General features: G+C 46.4%; 1 protein-coding gene across 1 annotated transcript in view; it reads right to left on the bottom strand.

The window, feature by feature from the left end:
* The window catches only part of LOC311123872 (cyclin-dependent kinase-like 5), a gene marked incomplete at its 3' end in the record, with an annotated part of 208,862 nt that extends 189,813 nt beyond the window's left edge, over positions 1 to 19,049 (bottom strand). The window contains exons 1-2 of the mRNA XM_084198092.1: positions 18,976 to 19,049; positions 6,792 to 6,826 (exon numbers count right to left, since the gene is read on the bottom strand). Coding sequence (XP_084054218.1) covers positions 6,792 to 6,826; positions 18,976 to 19,039 — 99 coding nt within the window. The remainder of the gene's footprint in view (positions 1 to 6,791; positions 6,827 to 18,975) is intronic.
* Between the last annotated feature and the right edge of the window lie 1,814 nt (positions 19,050 to 20,863).

The following is a 20,863-nucleotide window of genomic DNA, read 5'->3' as shown; positions in this document are numbered from 1 at the left end:
CACTCAACCAGCTGTATAGGGCCATCAGCAGACAAGAAAATCCAGAGGCGGCGCTCCTAGAGGCCGGTGATTTTAATGCAGGAAAATGGAAATCAGTTCTACCTCAATTCTACCAGCATGTCACTTGTGCAACTAAAGGGAAAAAACTATAGATCACCTTCACTCCACACACAGAGACTTATAAAAAGCTCTCCCTCGCCCTCCATTTGGCAAATCTGATCATACAGTGCCTCCAGAAAGTATTCACACCACTTGACTTTTTCCACATGTTGTTATGTTACAGCCTGAATTTAAAATGGATTACATTTAGGTGTTTTCTCGTTGGCTTACACACAATATCCCCCAAAATAAAAAAAATATCCCATAATGTCGAAGTGGAATTACGTTTTTAAAAAATAATAAGAAAATAATTAAATTAAAGCTGAAAGTATTCAACCCCTTTGTTATGGCAAGCCAAAATAACTTACAGGAACTCGAGTCCTGTTCACCCAACCTAGAATATCTCACAATCAAATGCCGACCGTATTATCTCCCAAGAGAATTCTCTTTGGTTATAGTCACGGCCGTGTATATACCCCCTCAAGCCGATACCACGACGGCCCTCAAAGAACTTCACTGGACTTTATGCAAACTGGAAACCACATACACTGAGGCTGCATTAATTGTAGCCGGGGATTTTAACAAAGCAAATTTGAGGACTAGGCTGCCGAAGTTCTATCAACATATCGACTGTTGTACTCGCTCTGCCAAGATCCTCGACCATTGCTAATCAAACTTCCGGGATGGTTAATAGTCCCTCCCCCGCCCTCCTTTCGGCAAATCTGACCACGACTCAATTTTGCTCCTCCCTTCCTATAGGCAGAAACTCAAACAGGAAATACCTGTGCTAAGGACTATTCAACACTGGTCTGACCAATCGGAATCCACGCTTCAAGATTGTTTTGATCACGCGGACTGGGATATGTTCCGGTAGCTACCGAAAATAATTTTGATGAATACACTGAAACGGTGACTGAGTTTATCAGGAAGTGTATACAGTGGGGGGAAAAAGTATTTAGTCAGCCACCAATTGTGCAAGTTCTCCCACTTAAAAAGATGAGAGAGGCCTGTCATTTTCATCATAGGTACACGTCAACTATGACAGACAAAATGATTTTAAAAAATCCAGAAAATCACATTGTAGGATTTTTTATGAATTTATTTGCAAATTATGGTGGAAAATAAGTATTTGGTCAATAACAAAAGTTTCTCAATACTTTGTTATATACCCTTTGTTGGCAATGACACAGGTCAAACGTTTTCTGTAAGTCTTCACAAGGTTTTCACACACTGTTGCTGGTATTTTGGCCCATTCCTCCATGCAGATCTCCTCTAGAGCAGTGGTCCTCTGTAGCTCAGCTGGTAGAGCACGGCGCTTGTAACGCCAAGGTAGTGGGTTCGATCCCCGGGACCACCCGTACACAAAAAAATAAAAATGTATGCACGCATGACTAAGTCGCTTTGGATAAAAGCGTCTGCTAAATGGCATATTATATTATTATTATATTATTATGTTTTGGGGCTGTCGCTGGGCAACACGGACTTTCAACTCCCTCCAAAGATTTTCTATGGGGTTGAGATCTGGAGACTGGCTAGGCCAATCCAGGACCTTGAAATGCTTCTTACGAAGCCACTCCTTCGTTGCCCGGGCGGTGTGTTTGGGATCATTGTCATGCTGAAAGACCCAGCCACGTTTCATCTTCAATGCCCTTGCTGATGGAAGGAGGTTTTCACTCAAAATCTCACGATACATGGCCCCATTCATTCTTTCCTTTACACGGATCAGTCGTCCTGGTCCCTTTGCAGAAAAACAGCCCCAAAGCATGATGTTTCCACCCCCATGCTTCACAGTAGGTATGGTGTTCTTTGGATGCAACTCAGCATTCTTTGTCCTCCAAACACGACGAGTTGAGTTTTTACCAAAAAGTTCTATTTTGGTTTCATCTGACCATATGACATTCTCCCAATCCTCTTCTGGATCATCCAAATGCACTCTAGCAAACTTCAGACGGGCCTGGACATGTACTGGCTTAAGCAGGGGGACATGTCTGGCACTGCAGGATTTGAGTCCCTGGCGGCGTAGTGTGTTACTGATGGTAGGCTTTGTTACTTTGGTCCCAGCTCTCTGCAGGTCATTCACTAGGTCCCCCGGTGTGGTTCTGGGATTTTTGCTCACCATTCTTGTGATCATTTTGACCCCACAGGGTGAGATCTTGCGTGGAGCCCCAGATCGAGGGAGATTATCAGTGGTCTTGTATGTCTTCCATTTCCTAATAATTGCTCCCACAGTTGATTTCTTCAAACCAAGCTGCTTACCTATTGCAGATTCAGTCTTCCCAGCCTGGTGCAGGTCTACAATTTTGTTTCTGGTGTCCTTTGACAGCTCTTTGGTCTTGGCCATAGTGGAGTTTGGAGTGTGACTGTTTGAGGTTGTGGACAGGTGTCTTTTATACTGATAACAAGTTCAAACAGGTGCCATTAATACAGGTAACGAGTGGAGGACAGAGGAGCCTCTTAAAGAAGAAGTTACAGGTCTGTGAGAGCCAGAAATCTTGCTTGTTTGTAGGTGACCAAATACTTATTTTCCACCATAATTTGCAAATAAATTCATTAAAAATCCTACAATGTGATTTTATGGGGAAAAAATTCTCAATTTGTCTGTCATAGTTGACGTGTACCTATGATGAAAATTACAGGCCTCTCTCATCTTTTTAAGTGGGAGAACTTGCACAATTGGTGGCTGACTAAATACTTTTTTCCCCCACTGTAGTACATTTATCATAATTTGGTTGTAATCCAGAGAGGTTAGAAAATGTATCTAGATCCTCTATGAGGCTGTGGAGAGATTAAAGTTGGGGATTTAAAAGAAAACATGAATCATCAGCGTACAATGACACCTTTGTTTTTAAGCCCTGGATTTCTAATCCCTTGATTTTATTGTTGGATCTGATTTTAATAGCTGACATTTCGATGGCCATAATAAATAGATATGCCGATAGTGGACAATCTTGTTTCACTCCTCTTGACAGTTTAAAACTTTAGGAGAAATAGCCATTATTTAACCAGTCGTACTTTATCAAATGCCTTTTCAAAGTCAGCTATGAATAGCAGGCCTGGTTTCCCAGATTTTTCATAGTGTTCTATTGTTTCCAGTACTTACCTTATATTATCTCCAATGTTTCATCCATGTAAAAAACCTGTCTGATTATAATGAATAATACCTTTTTAATTCTATGCGCTATACATTTTGCTAGAATTTTTGCATCACAACACTGAAGTGTAAGGGGCCTCCAATTTTTTTAATGGACTGGATCTTTATATTTCCCACTTGTATCCTGTTTCAGTAATAATGAAATCAGACTTTCTTCTTGGGTGTCTGATAATCTACCATTTACATATGAGTGGTTAAAACATGCTAATAACGGTCCTCTGAGTATATCAAAAAAGGTTTGGTATACCTCGAGTGGTATGCCATCCAACCCAGAAGTTTTCCAGGACTTAAAGTCTTTAATTGCATCCAGAAGTTCCTTCTCTGTAATTTCACCTTCACATGAGTCTTTCTGTATGGCTGTTAATTTTACATTATTAATAGAAAGGAAATCCCTACAATTAGCTTATCAGATGAAACCAAAATAGAATTTTTTGGTAAAAACTCAACTCATCGTGTGTGGAGGACAAAGAATGCTGAGTTGCATCCAAAGAACACCATACCTACTGTGAAGCATGGGGGTGGAAACATCATGCTTTGGGGCTGTTTTTCTGCAAAGGGACCAGGACCACTGATCCGTGTAAAGGAAAGAATGAATGGGGCCATGTATCGTGAGATTTTGAGTGAAAACCTCCTTCCATCAGCAAGGGCATTGAAGATGAAACGTGGCTGGGTCTTTCAGCATGACAATGATCCCAAACACACTGCCCGGGCAACGAAGGAGTGGCTTCGTAAGAAGCATTTCAAGGTCCTGGAGTGGCCTAGCCAGTCTCCAGATCTCAACCCCATAGAAAATCTTTGGAGGGAGTTGAAAGTCCATGTTGCCCAGCGACAGCCCCAAAACATCACTGCTCTAGAGGAGATCTGCATGGAGGAATGGGCCAAAATACCAGCAACAGTGTGTGAAAACCTTGTGAAGACTTACAGAAAACGTTTGACCTGTGTCATTGCCAACAAAGGGTATATAACAAAGTATTGAGAAACTTTTGTTATTGACCAAAATACTTATTTTCCACCATAATTTGCAAATAAATTCATAAAAAATCCTACAATGTGATTTTCTGGAATTGTTTTAATCATTTTGTCTGTCATAGTTGACGTGTACCTATGATGAAAATGACAGGCCTCTCTCATCTTTTTAAGTGGGAGAACTTGTACAATTGGTGGCTGACTAAATACATTTTCCCCCCACTGTATATTACGTATTGGATCACTAGAAAATACAATTTTTACATTACCATGTAGTTTACCAACAAAATGGTCTGATGGTGATGTGGATATACTCGGAATACATATCCCAAAGGAAATAAATGATCTCACTCCAATAAATTTGAATAGAAAGTTAGCAAAAAAAGATAAGATCTTGCTACCATGGAAAGGTAAATACCTGTCTATTTGTGGAAAAATCACCCTGATTAACTCTTTAGTATTATCCCAGTTTACCTATTTGCTTATGGTCTTGCCTACGCCTAGCGAACAGTTTTTTAAATTATGAGAAAAAAATATTCCATTTTATTTGGAACGGCAAGCCAGACAAAATTAAACGGCCTATTTATATAATGAATATGAATTCGGGAGACAGAAATTATTAAATATTAAAGCATTAAACCTATCACTAAAAGCTTCAGTCATAAAAAGTTATACTTAAATCCGAACTGGTTCTCTACAAATTAGTAAAATTGTCTCACCCCATGTTCAAGAATGGCCTTTTTCCCTTTATTCAGATTACAACCTCTCACTTTCATTTATTTGAAAGGGAAACCATCTCCCAAATATCACTATTTCTAAAATAAGCCATAGAAAGTTGGTTGCAATTTCAATTTAATCCTCCAGAAACGACAGAACAAATAATGCAACAAATATTGTGGTTAAACTCAAATATACTAATTAATAAAAAACCATTATTTTTGGAAAAAATGTTTAAAAAATATATAATCTTCGTAAATTATGTCATAGGTAGGACTGGTGGAGTTATGTCACACATGCAGCTAACAAAAACATACGGAAATGTCTGCTCTACCCAAAATTACAAACAAATAATTGCAGCATTACCGTAAAAATGGAAGAGGAAAGTGGAAGGGGGAAAAAGTAAGGAACTTGTCTGTCGGCCCTGCATTAAAGAACATAATTGGTTAAAGAAAATTGTGATAAATAAAAAAGTATACCAGTTTCATTTAAGGACCAAAGGATTGACAGCCGTCCCATATAGATTGTAAAATAGTTGGGAAGAGATTCTTGACGTACCGATTCCATGGCATAGTGTTTATGAACTGATACGCAAAACGACACCGGATGGGACTAATAACAACTAATAACAACAAGATAGATAATGTAAAGCATACTGTGTCCATAATAAGTATATAGGTTATAGGTTGGGAGTTTTTGTGAAGGAGCACAGTTAGAAAGATAAGGCATATAGAAGCAAACCGGATGGACATCATGAAAATGATCGGAGGAAGTTAAGGAGTAAAAACAAACAAAATATAATTATTGTGAAATTGACTGTGTCCATTAAATGTGCACTACCGTTCAAAAGTTTGGGATCACTTAGAAATGTCCTTGTTTTCTAAAGAAAAGCAATTTCTTTGTTCATTAAAATAACATAAAATCGATCAGAAATACATTGTAGACATTGTTAATGTTGTAAATGGCTATTGTAGCTGGAAACGGCTGATTTTTTATGGAATATCTACATAGGCGTACAGAGGCCCATTATCAGCAACCATCAGTCCTGTGTTCCAATGGCACGTTGTGTTTGCTAATCCAAGTTGATCATTTTAAAAGGCTAATTGATCATTAGAAAACCCTTTTGCAATGATGTTAGCACAGCTGAAAACTGTTGTGCTGATTAAAGAAGCAATTAAACTGGCCTTCTTGAGACTAGTTGAGTATCTGGAGCATCAGCAATTGTGGGTTCGATTACAGGCTCAAAATGGCCAGAAACGAATTACTTTCTTCTGAAACTCATCAGTCTATTCTTGTTCTGAGAAATGAAGGCTATTCAATGCGAGAAATTGCCAAGAAACTGAAGATCTCGTACAACACTGTGTACTACTCCCTTCACAGAACAGCGCATACTGGCTCTAACCAGAATAGAAAGAGGAGTGGGAGGCCCCGGTGCACAACTGAGCAAGAGGACAAATACATTAGAGTGTCTAGTTTAAGAAACAGATGCCTCACAGGTCTTCAACTGGCAGCTTCATTAAATAGTACCCGCAAAACACCAGTCTCAACGTCAACAGTGAAGAGGCGACTCCAGGATGCTGACCTTCTAGGCAGAGTTGCAAAGAAAAAGCCACATCTCAAACTGGCCAATAAAAATAAAAGATTAAGATGGGCAGTCTGAGGCTACACAGTCTGACCCCAACCCTGCTATTCCTATACAATACCATCTTGCCTAAAACAATAAAAGATCCTGTATTTTGGTCTATTCTGTTCAGTTCAGGTTAGTTACCTACTTGATCTAAAAACATCAGTGTTTAGAAGTGGTAATGATGGGTCTCACAGAAAATGATAATGTATGTAATTATATGAGGGACCTTACCTTGTGTCTGCACTTCAGGACCACTCCATAGGCACCTGTGGAGAGAGTAGTACTTTCAGATATCATGAAGCACTCCTGGGGATCTTATTACATTAACGCTGTAGACCTAATAATACCTGACCTAAAGCTGCCCTGTCTGTTGTTAAGAAAATAACATTGATTTATAAAGACATGGAGTCACCTTCAGCAGCTAGACGTCCATTCAGATAAACAGAGAGTATCAACCAACAGCCTGGTCACATGACATGCTGACAGGATGAATGTAGAACATGCCGAGAGGTCAAACTGCTGCCTGTATCGGATCAATGGTTTAAATGTATTGTGTAGTGTAGTGGTAATGTGCCATATTGTAGTGTAGAGGTAATGTTCCATAGTGTAGTGTAGAGGTAATGTTCCATAGTGTAGTGTAGAGGTAATGTTCCATAGTGTAGTGTAGAGGTAATGTTCCATAGTGTAGTGTAGAGGTAATGTTCCATAGTGTAGTGTAGAGGTAATGTTCCATAGTGTAGTGTAGAGGTAATGTTCCATAGTGTAGTGTAGTGGTAATGTGCCATATTGTAGTGTAGAGGTAATGTTCCATAGTGTAGTGTAGAGGTAATGTTCCATAGTGTAGTGTAGTGGTAATGTTCCATAGTGTAGTGTAGAGGTAATGTTCCATAGTGTAGTGTAGTGGTAATGTTCCATAGTGTAGTGTAGAGGTAATGTTCCATAGTGTAGTGTAGTGGTAATGTGCCATATTGTAGTGTAGAGGTAATGTTCCATAGTGTAGTGTAGAGGTAATGTTCCATAGTGTAGTGTAGAGGTAATGTTCCATAGTGTAGTGTAGAGGTAATGTTCCATAGTGTAGTGTAGAGGTAATGTGCCATAGTGTAGTGTAGTGGTAATGTGCCATAGTGTAGTGTAGTGGTAATGTTCCATAGTTTAAATGTAGTGTGTAGTGTAGTGGTAATGTTCCATAGTTTAAATGTAGTGTGTAGTGTAGTGGAAATGTTCCATAGTGTAAATGTAGTGTGTAGTGTAGTGGTAATGTTCCATAGTTTAAATGTATTGTGTAGTGTAGTGGTAATGTTCCATAGTGTAGTGTAGTGGTAATGTTCCATAGTGTAGTGTAGTGGTAATGTTCCATAGTTTAAATGTAGTGTGTAGTGTAGTTGTAATGTTCCATAGTTTAAATGTAGTGTGTAGTGTAGTGGTAATGTTCCATAGTTTAAATGTAGTGTGTAGTGTAGTGGTAATGTTCCATAGTTTAAATGTAGTGTGTAGTGTAGTGGAAATGTTCCATAGTGTAAATGTAGTGTGTAGTGTAGTGGTAATGTTCCATAGTTTAAATGTATTGTGTAGTGTAGTGGTAATGTTCCATAGTGTAGTGTAGTGGTAATGTTCCATAGTGTAGTGTAGTGGTAATGTTCCATAGTTTAAATGTAGTGTGTAGTGTAGTGGTAATGTCCCAAAGTGTAGTATAGAGGTAATGTTCCATAGTGTAGTGTAGTGGTAATGTCCCATAGTGTAAATGTATTGTGTAGTGTAGTGGTAATGTTCCATAGTTTAAATGTAGTGTGTAGTGTAGTGGTAATGTTCCATAGTGTAGTGTAGTGGTAATGTTCCATAGTTTAAATGTAGTGTGTAGTGTAGTGGTAATGTTCCATAGTTTAAATGTAGTGTGTAGTGTAGTGGTAATGTTCCATAGTGTAGTGTAGTGGTAATGTTCCATAGTTTAGTGTAGTGATAATGTTCCATAGTTTAAATGTAGTGTGTAGTGTAGTGGTAATGTTCCATAGTGTAGTGTAGAGGTAATGTTCCATAGTGTAGTGTAGAGGTAATGTTCCATAGTGTAGTGTAGAGGTAATGTGCCATAGTGTAGTGTAGTGGTAATGTGCCATAGTGTAGTGTAGTGGTAATGTGCCATAGTGTAAATGTATTGTGTAGTGTAGTGGTAATGTTCCATATTGTAAATGTATTGTGTAGTGTAGTGGTAATGTTCCATAGTTTAAATGTAGTGTGTAGTGTAGTGGTAATGTTCCATAGTGTAGTGTAGTGGTAATGTTCCATAGTTTAAATGTAGTGTGTAGTGTAGTGGTAATGTTCCATAGTTTAAATGTAGTGTGTAGTGTAGTGGTAATGTTCCATAGTGTAAATGTAGTGTGTAGTGTAGTGGTAATGTTCCATAGTGTAGTGTAGTGGTAATGTTCCATAGTGTAGTGTAGTGGTAATGTTCCATAGTTTAGTGTAGTGATAATGTTCCATAGTTTAAATGTAGTGTGTAGTGTAGTGGTAATGTTCCATAGTTTAAATGTAGTGTGTAGTGTAGTGGTAATGTTCCATAGTGTAAATGTAGTGTGTAGTGTAGTGGTAATGTTCCATAGTGTAGTGTAGTGGTAATGTTCCATAGTGTAGTGTAGTGGTAATGTTCTATAGTTTAAATGTAGTGTGTAGTGTAGTGGTAATGTCCCATAGTGTAAATGTAGTGTGTAGTGTAGTGGTAATGTGCCATAGTGTAAATGTAGTGTGTAGTGTAGTGGTGATGTTCCATAGTTTAAATGTAGTGTGTAGTGTAGTGGAAATGTTCCATAGTGTAGTGTAGTGGTAATGTTCCATAGTGTAGTGTAGTGGTAATGTGCCATAGTGTAAATGTAGTGTGTAGTGTAGTGGTGATGTGCCATAGTGTAAATGTAGTGTGTAGTGTAGTGGTAATGTCCCATAGTGTAGTGTAGAGGTAATGTTCCATAGTGTAGTGTAGTGTTAATGTTCCATAGTGTAGTGTAGTGGTAATGTTCTATAGTTTAAATGTTGTGTGTAGTGTAGTGGTAATGTCCCATAGTGTAGTGTAGAGGTAATGTTCCATAGTGTAGTGTAGAGGTAATGTTCCATAGTGTAGTGTAGTGGTAATGTTCCATAGTGTAGTGTAGAGGTAATGTTCCATAGTGTAGTGTAGTGGTAATGTTCCATAGTGTAGTGTAGTGGTAATGTTCCATAGTGTAAATGTAGTGTGTAGTGTAGTGGTAATGTTCCATAGTGTACATGTAGTGTGTAGTGTAGTGGTAATGTTCCATGGTTTAAATGTAGTGTGTAGTGTAGTGGTAATGTTCCATAGTGTAGTGTAGTGGTAATGTTCCATAGTTTAAATGTAGTGTGTAGTGTAGTGGTAATGTTCCATAGTGTAAATGTAGTGTAGTTGTAATGTTCCATAGTGTAAATGTAGTGTGTAGTGTAGTGGTAATGTTCCATAGTGTAGTGTAGTGTTAATGTTCCATAGTGTAGTGTAGTGGTAATGTTCTATAGTTTAAATGTTGTGTGTAGTGTAGTGGTAATGTCCCATAGTGTAGTGTAGAGGTAATGTTCCATAGTGTAGTGTAGAGGTAATGTTCCATAGTGTAGTGTAGTGGTAATGTTCCATAGTGTAAATGTAGTGTGTAGTGTAGTGGTAATGTTCCATAGTTTAAATGTAGTGTGTAGTGTAGTGGTAATGTTCCATAGTGTAAATGTAGTGGTAACGTTCCATAGTGTAGTGTAGTGATAATGTCCCATAGTGTAAATGTAGTGTGTAGTGTAGTGGTAATGTTCCATAGTTTAAATGTAGTGTGTAGTGTAGGGGTAATGTTCCATAGTGTAAATGTAGTGTGTAGTGTAGTGGTAATGTTCCATAGTGTAGTGTAGTGGTAATGTTCCATAGTTTAAATTTAGTGTGTAGTGTAGTGGTAATGTTCCATAGTGTAGTGTAGTGGTAATGTTCCATAGTGTAGTGTAGTGGTAATGTTCTATAGTTTAAATGTAGTGTGTAGTGTAGTGGTAATGTCCCATAGTGTAGTGTAGAGTTAATGTTCCATAGTGTAGTGTAGTGGTAATGTTCCATAGTGTAGTGTAGTGGTAATGTTCCATAGTGTAGTGTAGAGGTAATGTTCCATAGTGTAGTGTAGTGGTAATGTTCCATAGTGTAGTGTAGTGGTAATGTTCCATAGTGTAGTGTAGTGGTAATGTTCCATAGTGTAAATGTAGTGTGTAGTGTAGTGGTAATGTTCCATAGTTTAAATGTAGTGTGTAGTGTAGTGGTAATGTTCCATAGTGTAGTGTAGAGGTAATGTTCCATAGTGTAGTGTAGTGGTAATGTTCCATAGTGTAGTGTAGTGGTAATGTTCCATAGTGTAAATGTAGTGTGTAGTGTAGTGGTAATGTTCCATAGTGTAGTGTAGTGGTAATGTTCCATAGTGTAGTGTAGTGGTAATGTTCCATAGTGTAGTGTAGTGGTAATGTTCCATGGTTTAAATGTAGTGTGTAGTGTAGTGATAATGTTCCATAGTGTAGTGTAGTGTTAATGTTCCATAGTGTAGTGTAGTGGTAATGTTCCATAGTTTAAATGTATTGTGTAGTGTAGTGGTAATGTTCCATAGTTTAAATGTATTGTGTAGTGTAGTGGTAATGTTCCATAGTGTAGTGTAGTGGTAATGTTCCATAGTGTAGTGTAGTGATAATGTTCCATAGTGTAGTGTAGTGATAATGTTCCATAGTGTAGTGTAGTGGTAATGTTCCATGGTTTAAATGTAGTGTGTAGTGTAGTGGTAATGTTCCATAATGTAGTGTAGAGGTAATGTTCCATAGTGTAGTGTAGTGGTAATGTTCCATAGTGTAGTGTAGTGGTAATGTTCCATAGTGTAGTGTAGTGGTAATGTTCCATAGTGTAGTGTAGTGGTAATGTTCCATAGTGTAGTGTAGTGGTAATGTTCCATAGTGTAGTGTAGTGGTAATGTTCCATAGTGTAAATGTAGTGTGTAGTGTAGTGGTAATGTTCCATAGTTTAAATGTAGTGTGTAGTGTAGTGGTAATGTTCCATAGTGTAAATGTAGTGGTAACGTTCCATAGTGTAGTGTAGTGATAATGTCCCATAGTGTAAATGTAGTGTGTAGTGTAGTGGTAATGTTCCATAGTTTAAATGTAGTGTGTAGTGTAGTGGTAATGTTCCATAGTTTAAATGTAGTGTGTAGTGTAGTGGTAATGTTCCATAGTTTAAATGTAGTGTGTAGTGTAGTGGTAATGTTCCATAGTTTAAATGTAGTGTGGTTGTATATTTGTACACCAACAGGGTAGTGTTAGGTAGATTACTGTTTCTGGGCATAAATCCATATCACAATAAATTATTGAATGATACGTTTAATTCATGTGCAACAGTTATTTTTGTATATTATCCCCTTAAACCTACTAATACTACTTTTAAATGTTATCAATTAGGGCTGATCCCATATAGGCGACTGGTCCATAGGTTATCAATTAGGGCTGATCCCATATAGGCGACTGGTCCATATGTTATCAATTAGGGCTGATCCCATATAGGCGACTGGTCCATATGTTATCAATTAGGGCTGATCCCATATAGGCGACTGGTCCATATGTTATCAATTAGGGCTGATCCCATATAGGCGACTGGTCCATAGGTTATCAATTAGGGCTGATCCCATATAGGCGACTGGTCCATATGTTATCAATTAGGGCTGATCCCATATAGGCGACTGGTCCATATGTTATCAATTAGGGCTGATCCCATATAGGCGACTGGTCCATATGTTATCAATTAGGGCTGATCCCATATAGGCGACTGGTCCATATGTTATCAATTAGGGCTGATCCCATATAGGCGACTGGTCCATATGTTATCAATTAGGGCTGATCCCATATAGGCGACTGGTCCATATGTTATCAATTAGGGCTGATCCCATATAGGCGACTGGTCCATATGTTATCAATTAGGGCTGATCCCATATAGGCGACTGGTCCATATGTTATCAATTAGGGCTGATCCCATATAGGCGACTGGTCCATAGGTTATCAATTAGGGCTGATCCCATATAGGCGACTGGTCCATATGTTATCAATTAGGGCTGATCCCATATAGGCGACTGGTCCATAGGTTATCAATTAGGGCTGATCCCATATAGGCGACTGGTCCATAGGCTGTTGGTCGACAGAGATTTCTTTTCGTTGAGCGGTCGCAATTTTATTTTATTTTTCATGGCACACAAGACACCTGTCTGATTCACGGAGATGGCACAGTCGATCACTCTAAGCGTTACACTATAGCATATAAATCGCCAACTTCAGGAGCGTAATGGCAGAATCTGCAAATGAAGAGCGGTAGGAGGAGGGTCGGTCGGGAACAGGTTTGTTTCTTTGGTTATCTTGATCTCTGGTTCCTTCTGGAGTCGTTTGTGTGTCTTAATTATTTAATCAAACAGTGTTTTTAAAGCATCAGACAGTCTCAGTGCATATAGTTGATTAGATTAAAACACATAGGATGTGTCTATATATGGAAAAATACACATTTCAGAATTTCGACCAATCGATTGGTCAAAACAACAGACGACTTTCAGTTGACCAAAATTGTTTTTAGTCGGGACAGCCCTAATATCAATTGTCTCATGAACAATCACCCATATTAGCAAACTTAATTCATTTCAAACTTCACATCTCTCTAGAAGGACCCAATAGATTGTCGATCATTTTCGTATCTAGAACTTTCTGGTACTTTCTAAATAGAATTCAACACAATTGGCAACTACCTGGCTGGTACGAACTGTATAACTGCCATTTTGCCATGTAATTTCTTAGTAAATACATGGTCATTTCTGTACCGTAAAATAAACCAAAATATTACATTGTAAAAACCCCATCAATGATGTTAGTGAACCTGGGTCTCCCACAGGAGAAGCCCATGACTGGACCGTTATACCAAGGGGAGATACAGGGCTACCTCATACCTTCCGCTGCATTAGAGAGTCATCTCTAGCTATCCTATATGAGCCAGCATGGCTGGATCTGGAACTGAGCCACCGAAACACTGGAGCTCTGATGCTACTATCAACCCTGGCAGTGATATACTGTACACAGTCCCCAAATCCAGAACAAATTCAAGAAAGCGTACGGTATTATAAAGAGCCATTATTGCATGGAACTCCGTTCCATCTCATATTGCTCAAATAAACAGCAAACCTGGTTTAAAAAAACAGATTAAGCCTAGATAGTTTGTGTGCATGTATTGATATGTAGGCTACGTGTGCCTTTAAAAAAGTTTTATGTAGTTCTGTCCTTGAGCTGTTCTTGTCTATTAATGTTCTGTATTATGTCATGTTTCATGTTCTGTGTGGACCCCAGGAAGAGTAGCTGCTGCTTTTGCAACGGCTAATGGGGATCCTAATAAAATACCAAATCCACACCCCTAGGGGGTCATTTTGGGGAGGTTACTAAGGGGTGGTTCAGACTCAGAAGATCTGGGTTAGACTAGAGCCCAGAACTACAGTCAAGGGATCTGCTTTATAGGTTGAGCATGCAAAGGGTTCAGACTGTGACAGCACACTGTACTGGTTCTAATAGCTCAGGGTAGAGGGGATGGGGCTGGGGCAGGGTAGAGGGGATGGGGCAGGGTAGAGGGGATGGGGCTGGGGCAGGGTAGAGGGGATGGGGCTGGGGCAGGGTAGAGGGGATGGGGCTGGGGCAGGGTAGAGGGGATGGTGCTGGGGCTGGGGCAGGGTATAGGGGATGGGGCTGGGGCTGGGTAGAGGGGATGGGGCTGGGTAGAGGGGATGGGGCTGGGGCAGGGTAGAGGGGATGGGGCTGGGGCAGGGTAGAGGGGATGGGGCTGGGGCAGGGTAGAGGGGATGGGGCTGGGGCAGGGTAGAGGGGATGGGGCTGGGGCTGGGTAGAGGGGATGGGGCTGGGGCAGGGTAGAGGGGATGAGGCTGGGGCAGGGTAGAGGGGATGGGGCTGGGGCAGGGTAGAGGGGATGGGGCTGGGGCAGGGTAGAGGGGATGGGGCTGGGGCAGGGTAGAGGGGATGGGGCTGGGGCTGGGTAGAGGGGATGGGGCTGGGGCAGGGTAGAGGGGATGGGGCTGGGGCTGGGTAGAGGGGATGGGGCTGGGGCAGGGTAGAGGGGATGGGGCTGGGGCAGGGTAGAGGGGCTGGGGCTGGGGCAGGGTAGAGGGGATGGTGCTGGGGCTGGGGCAGGATAGAGGGGATGGGGCTGGGGCAGGGTAGAGGGGATGGGGCTGGGGCAGGGTAGAGGGGATGGGGCTGGGGCAGGGTAGAGAGGATGGGGCTGGGGCAGGGTAGAGGGGATGGGGCTGGGGCAGGGTAGAGGGGATGGGGCTGGGGCAGGGTAGAGGGGATGGGGCTGGGGCAGGGTAGAGGGGATGGGGCTGGGGCAGGGTAGAGGAGATGAGGCTGGGGCTGGGGCAGGGTAGAGGGGATGGGGCTGGGGCAGGGTAGAGGGGCTGGGGCTGGGGCAGGGTAGAGGGGATGGTGCTGGGGCTGGGGCAGGATAGAGAGGATGGGGCTGGGGCAGGGTAGAGGGGATGGGGCTGGGGCAGGGTAGAGGGGATGAGGCTGGGGCAGGGTAGAGGGGATGGGGCTGGGGCTGGGTAGAGGGGATGAGGCTGGGGCAGGGTAGAGGGGATGGGGCTGGGTAGAGGGGATGAGGCTGGGGCAGGGTAGAGGGGCTGGGGCTGGGAAAGGGTAGAGGGGATGGGGCTGGGGCTGGGTAGAGGGGCTGGGGCTGGGGCTGGGTAGAGGGGCTGGGGCTGGGGAAGGGTAGAGGGGATGGGGCTGGGGCTGGGGCAGGGTAGAGGGGATGAGGCTGGGGCAGGGTAGAGGGGATGGGGCTGGGGCTGGGTAGAGGGGATGAGGCTGGGGCAGGGTAGAGGGGATGGGGCTGGGTAGAGGGGATGAGGCTGGGGCAGGGTAGAGGGGCTGGGGCTGGGGCAGGGTAGAGGGGATGGGGCTGGGGCTGGGGCAGGGTAGAGGGGCTGGGGCAGGGTAGAGGGGATGGGGCTGGGGCTGGGGCAGGGTAGAGGGGATGGGGCTGGGGCTGGGTAGAGGGGATGAGGCTGGGGCAGGGTAGAGGGGATGGGGCTGGGTAGAGGGGATGAGGCTGGGGCAGGGTAGAGGGGCTGGGGCTGGGGCAGGGTAGAGGGGATGGGGCTGGGGCTGGGGCAGGGTAGAGGGGCTGGGGCTGGGGCAGGGTAGAGGGGATGGGGCTGGGGCTGGGGCAGGGTAGAGGGGATGGGGCTGGGGCTGGGTAGAGGGGATGAGGCTGGGGCAGGGTAGAGGGGATGGGGCTGGGTAGAGGGGATGAGGCTGGGGCAGGGTAGAGGGGCTGGGGCTGGGAAAGGGTAGAGGGGATGGGGCTGGGGCTGGGTAGAGGGGCTGGGGCTGGGGCTGGGTAGAGGGGCTGGGGCTGGGGAAGGGTAGAGGGGATGGGGCTGGGGCAGGGTAGAGGGGATGGGGCTGGGGCAGGGTAGAGGGGATGGGGCTGGGGCAGGGTAGAGGGGATGGGGCTGGGGCAGGGTAGAGGGGATGGGGCTGGGGCAGGGTAGAGGGGATGGGGCTGGGGCAGGGTAGAGGGGATGGGGCTGGGGCAGGGTAGAGGGGATGGGGCTGGGGCTGGGTAGAGGGGATGGGGCTGGGGCAGGGTAGAGGGGATGAGGCTGGGGCAGGGTAGAGGGGATGGGGCTGGGGCAGGGTAGAGGGGATGGGGCTGGGGCAGGGTAGAGGGGATGGGGCTGGGGCAGGGTAGAGGGGATGGGGCTGGGGCTGGGTAGAGGGGATGGGGCTGGGGCAGGGTAGAGGGGATGGGGCTGGGGCTGGGTAGAGGGGATGGGGCTGGGGCAGGGTAGAGGGGATGGGGCTGGGGCAGGGTAGAGGGGCTGGGGCTGGGGCAGGGTAGAGGGGATGGTGCTGGGGCTGGGGCAGGATAGAGGGGATGGGGCTGGGGCAGGGTAGAGGGGATGGGGCTGGGGCAGGGTAGAGGGGATGGGGCTGGGGCAGGGTAGAGAGGATGGGGCTGGGGCAGGGTAGAGGGGATGGGGCTGGGGCAGGGTAGAGGGGATGGGGCTGGGGCAGGGTAGAGGGGATGGGGCTGGGGCAGGGTAGAGGGGATGGGGCTGGGGCAGGGTAGAGGAGATGAGGCTGGGGCTGGGGCAGGGTAGAGGGGCTGGGGCAGGGTAGAGGGGATGGGGCTGGGGCAGGGTAGAGGGGATGGGGCTGGGGCAGGGTAGAGGGGATGAGGCTGGGGCAGGGTAGAGGGGATGGGGCTGGGGCTGGGTAGAGGGGATGAGGCTGGGGCAGGGTAGAGGGGATGGGGCTGGGTAGAGGGGATGAGGCTGGGGCAGGGTAGAGGGGCTGGGGCTGGGAAAGGGTAGAGGGGATGGGGCTGGGGCTGGGTAGAGGGGCTGGGGCTGGGGCTGGGTAGAGGGGCTGGGGCTGGGGAAGGGTAGAGGGGATGGGGCTGGGGCTGGGGCAGGGTAGAGGGGATGAGGCTGGGGCAGGGTAGAGGGGATGGGGCTGGGGCTGGGTAGAGGGGATGAGGCTGGGGCAGGGTAGAGGGGATGGGGCTGGGTAGAGGGGATGAGGCTGGGGCAGGGTAGAGGGGCTGGGGCTGGGGCAGGGTAGAGGGGATGGGGCTGGGGCTGGGGCAGGGTAGAGGGGCTGGGGCAGGGTAGAGGGGATGGGGCTGGGGCTGGGGCAGGGTAGAGGGGATGGGGCTGGGGCTGGGTAGAGGGGATGAGGCTGGGGCAGGGTAGAGGGGATGGGGCTGGGTAGAGGGGATGAGGCTGGGGCAGGGTAGAGGGGCTGGGGCTGGGGCAGGGTAGAGGGGATGGGGCTGGGGCTGGGGCAGGGTAGAGGGGCTGGGGCTGGGGCAGGGTAGAGGGGATGGGGCTGGGGCTGGGGCAGGGTAGAGGGGATGGGGCTGGGGCTGGGTAGAGGGGATGAGGCTGGGGCAGGGTAGAGGGGATGGGGCTGGGTAGAGGGGATGAGGCTGGGGCAGGGTAGAGGGGCTGGGGCTGGGAAAGGGTAGAGGGGATGGGGCTGGGGCTGGGTAGAGGGGCTGGGGCTGGGGCTGGGTAGAGGGGCTGGGGCTGGGGAAGGGTAGAGGGGATGGGGCTGGGGCAGGGTAGAGGGGATGGGGCTGGGGCAGGGTAGAGGGGATGGGGCTGGGGCAGGGTAGAGGGGATGGGGCTGGGGCAGGGTAGAGGGGATGAGGCTGGGGCAGGGTAGAGGGGATGGGGCTGGGGCTGGGGCAGGGTAGAGGGGATGAGGCTGGGGCAGGGTAGAGGGGATGAGGCTGGGGCAGGGTAGAGGGGCTGGGGCTGGGGCAGGGTAGAGGGGATGGGGCTGGGGCAGGGTAGAGGGGATGGGGCTGGGGCAGGGTAGAGGGGATGGGGCTGGGGCTGGGTAGAGGGGATGGGGCTGGGGCAGGGTAGAGGGGATGGGGCTGGGGCAGGGTAGAGGGGATGGGGCTGGGGCAGGGTAGAGGGGATGGGGCTGGGGCTGGGGCAGGGTAGAGGGGATGGGGCTGGGGCAGGGTAGAGGGGATGGGGCAGGGTAGAGGGGATGGGGCTGGGGCTGGGGCAGGGTAGAGGGGATGGGGCTGGGGCAGGGTAGAGGGGATGGGGCTGGGGCAGGGTAGAGGGGATGGGGCTGGGGCAGGGTAGAGGGGATGGGGCTGGGGCAGGGTAGAGGGGATGGGGCTGGGGCAGGGTAGAGGGGATGGGGCTGGGGCTGGGTAGAGGGGATGGGGCTGGGGCAGGGTAGAGGGGCTGGGGCTGGGGCAGGGTATAGGGGATGGGGCTGGGGCAGGGTAGAGGGGATGGGGCTGGGGCAGGGTAGAGGGGATGGGGCTGGGGCTGGGTAGAGGGGATGGGGCTGGGGCAGGGTAGAGGGGATGGGGCTGGGGCAGGGTAGAGGGGATGGGGCTGGGGCAGGGTAGAGGGGATGGGGCTGGGGCTGGGGCAGGGTAGAGGGGATGGGGCTGGGGCAGGGTAGAGGGGATGGGGCTGGGGCTGGGGCAGGGTAGAGGGGATGGTGCTGGGGCTGGGGCAGGGTATAGGGGATGGGGCTGGGGCATGGTAGAGGGGATGGGGCTGGGGCAGGGTAGAGGGGATGGGGCTGGGGCAGGGTAGAGGGGATGAGGCTGGGGGTGGAGTAGAGTGTCTGCCACTTTACAACTACTCATTGAAACCAACAACATGGGAGAGAAAGACATGTGGCTGGCTGGCTGGCTGGCTGGCTGGCAGGCACAATATCTAGTTCCAATATAATGTAGCCTAGTCCAAACTTCTGATTTCTATAGTGCTTCATGATCCATTACCCAGGACAGAATTGTTAGAAACCCTCTGTAACGTTGTAACGTAGCTAGTGATCTTACCTTCACCTACGATCCCAAGGACTTCAAATTTATTCATCACATCACCAATGTCAAGGTTCTTCATGAAGTTAAAAGGCAGCTGGGGTGAGGTCAGAGGTCAAAGGTGGGATCAGAGGAGGGGGGTCTGGGGTGGTCCCATGGCTCCTGGGAGGGGTTTACTACCGGTGGGCCTCAGGATGCGCCACATTCTCCTTTCAATGGTTCCCCCTCACCGGATCACCCTCACCTGGACACAGAGGAAGTCACAACAATGGTTTGCCCTCACCAGATCACCCTCACCTTGACACAGAGGAAGGCAGAGGAATCCAACAAAATTAGGCTAACATTTTAGGTCTGAAAACACCTGGCCAACTTTTATTTGAGTGAGCTATCCCTTTAAGTGCTGACTGTTCCTGAACACCTCCTCTCCTCATCTCCCACATAGCTGTGGGTTCAGTATGTAAAATAAAGCTGGCAGACAGAATCCTCCTGCTCCCTCTCTCTCTGCTAACTGACAGCGAGGCTCAGATCAGAAGGGTGGGCTACAGGTGATTACAGGCGGTGGCTGTTCTCCTGTACAACTAAGCTCTGCAAACAGTTGAACAAACAGAAGCACAGATGATATTTCCTCTTTTGTTTCAGTAGCAGCCACTGCATAATGTGAACAGGAATGCAGTGAGCAGTGTAGAGAATCATACCTTCATTCAGTTTCCAACAACAGGATGAATCATGCGTGGTAATGGACAGATTATGTAAGAAAATTAGGGAACACTGCCAATGACAACAAGAAGACATATTATAACGTGTGCTATGCAATTAAATCAAGTGTCTTTGCTGGTTGTGACTGTCTGGTTTTATTTTGCCTGCAGCAAATAGCACCTGGAAACCCTACAGTAGCCTACTCCTATAGAGAACAGGCCTATTAGTAATATCACCTGGAAACCCTACTCCTATAGAGAACAGGCCTATTAGTAATATCACCTGGAAACCCTACTCATATATAGTACAGGCCTATTAGTAATTGGATTATAGACTAATTGTATGACGCTACATGTTAAATATCTACAGTTAGGCTATACCTAGATAATATTTCAGCCATAACTCAAGTCAATGTGTTCAACAGGGCCGCTATTGCCTGTGTGTGTGTGTGTGTGTGTGTGTGTGTGTATGTGTGTGTGTGTGTGTGTGTGTGTGTGTGTGTGTATGTGTGTGTGTGTGTGTGTGTGTATGTGTGTGTGTGTGTGTGTGTGTATGTGTGTGTGTGTGTGTGTATGTGTGTGTGTGTATGTGTGTGTGTGTGTGTGTATGTGTGTGTGTGTGTGTGTGTGTATGTGTGTGTGTGTGTGTGTGTGTGTGTGTATGTGTGTGTGTGTGTGTGTGTGTGTGTGTGTGTGTGTGTGTGTGTGTGTGCGTTAGGATGCAAGTAGGCTAGCAGGAGCATGTTTTTTAACCCACACATATTACTGTAGAGTGTCAGGCAGCTAGAGAGCTATCTATCATATCAATATTAGATCGCTAAACAACATAAGAAAACAAGCACACTGCACTTACACAGAAGTGAAATGTTCAACGTCTACAGGATTGACATTTTGCCCTTGATCTAACGTTAGCTTGCTAGCCACACAGATCCAGCATCGATGAACCTAACTACGTGCTCTACATACTACGCACTAAATGGCTAAATAAAACGGCTGATAAAAAAACGTACTGTATATACCTACCTAATCAAAGAATGTCTAATGGACGACAAAAACCGCTACTCAGTCAGTGTTCGTAAATTGCTGAACTGGACCCCTACTCCACATCCAAGGCAGCGACAGTCAGCAGACCCTCTAGTTGACAACCCACCGAGAAACATCGCCAAGCAACAGTTTTGATTGACGTAACGGTATCCAGTCAACATGGATTA

Source organism: Coregonus lavaretus (genome assembly GCF_964263955.1).
Source record: "Coregonus lavaretus genome assembly, contig: HAP1_SCAFFOLD_365, whole genome shotgun sequence".
NCBI lineage: Eukaryota > Metazoa > Chordata > Actinopteri > Salmoniformes > Salmonidae > Coregonus > Coregonus lavaretus.
This window is presented reverse-complemented; position numbering and strand designations above follow the sequence as displayed.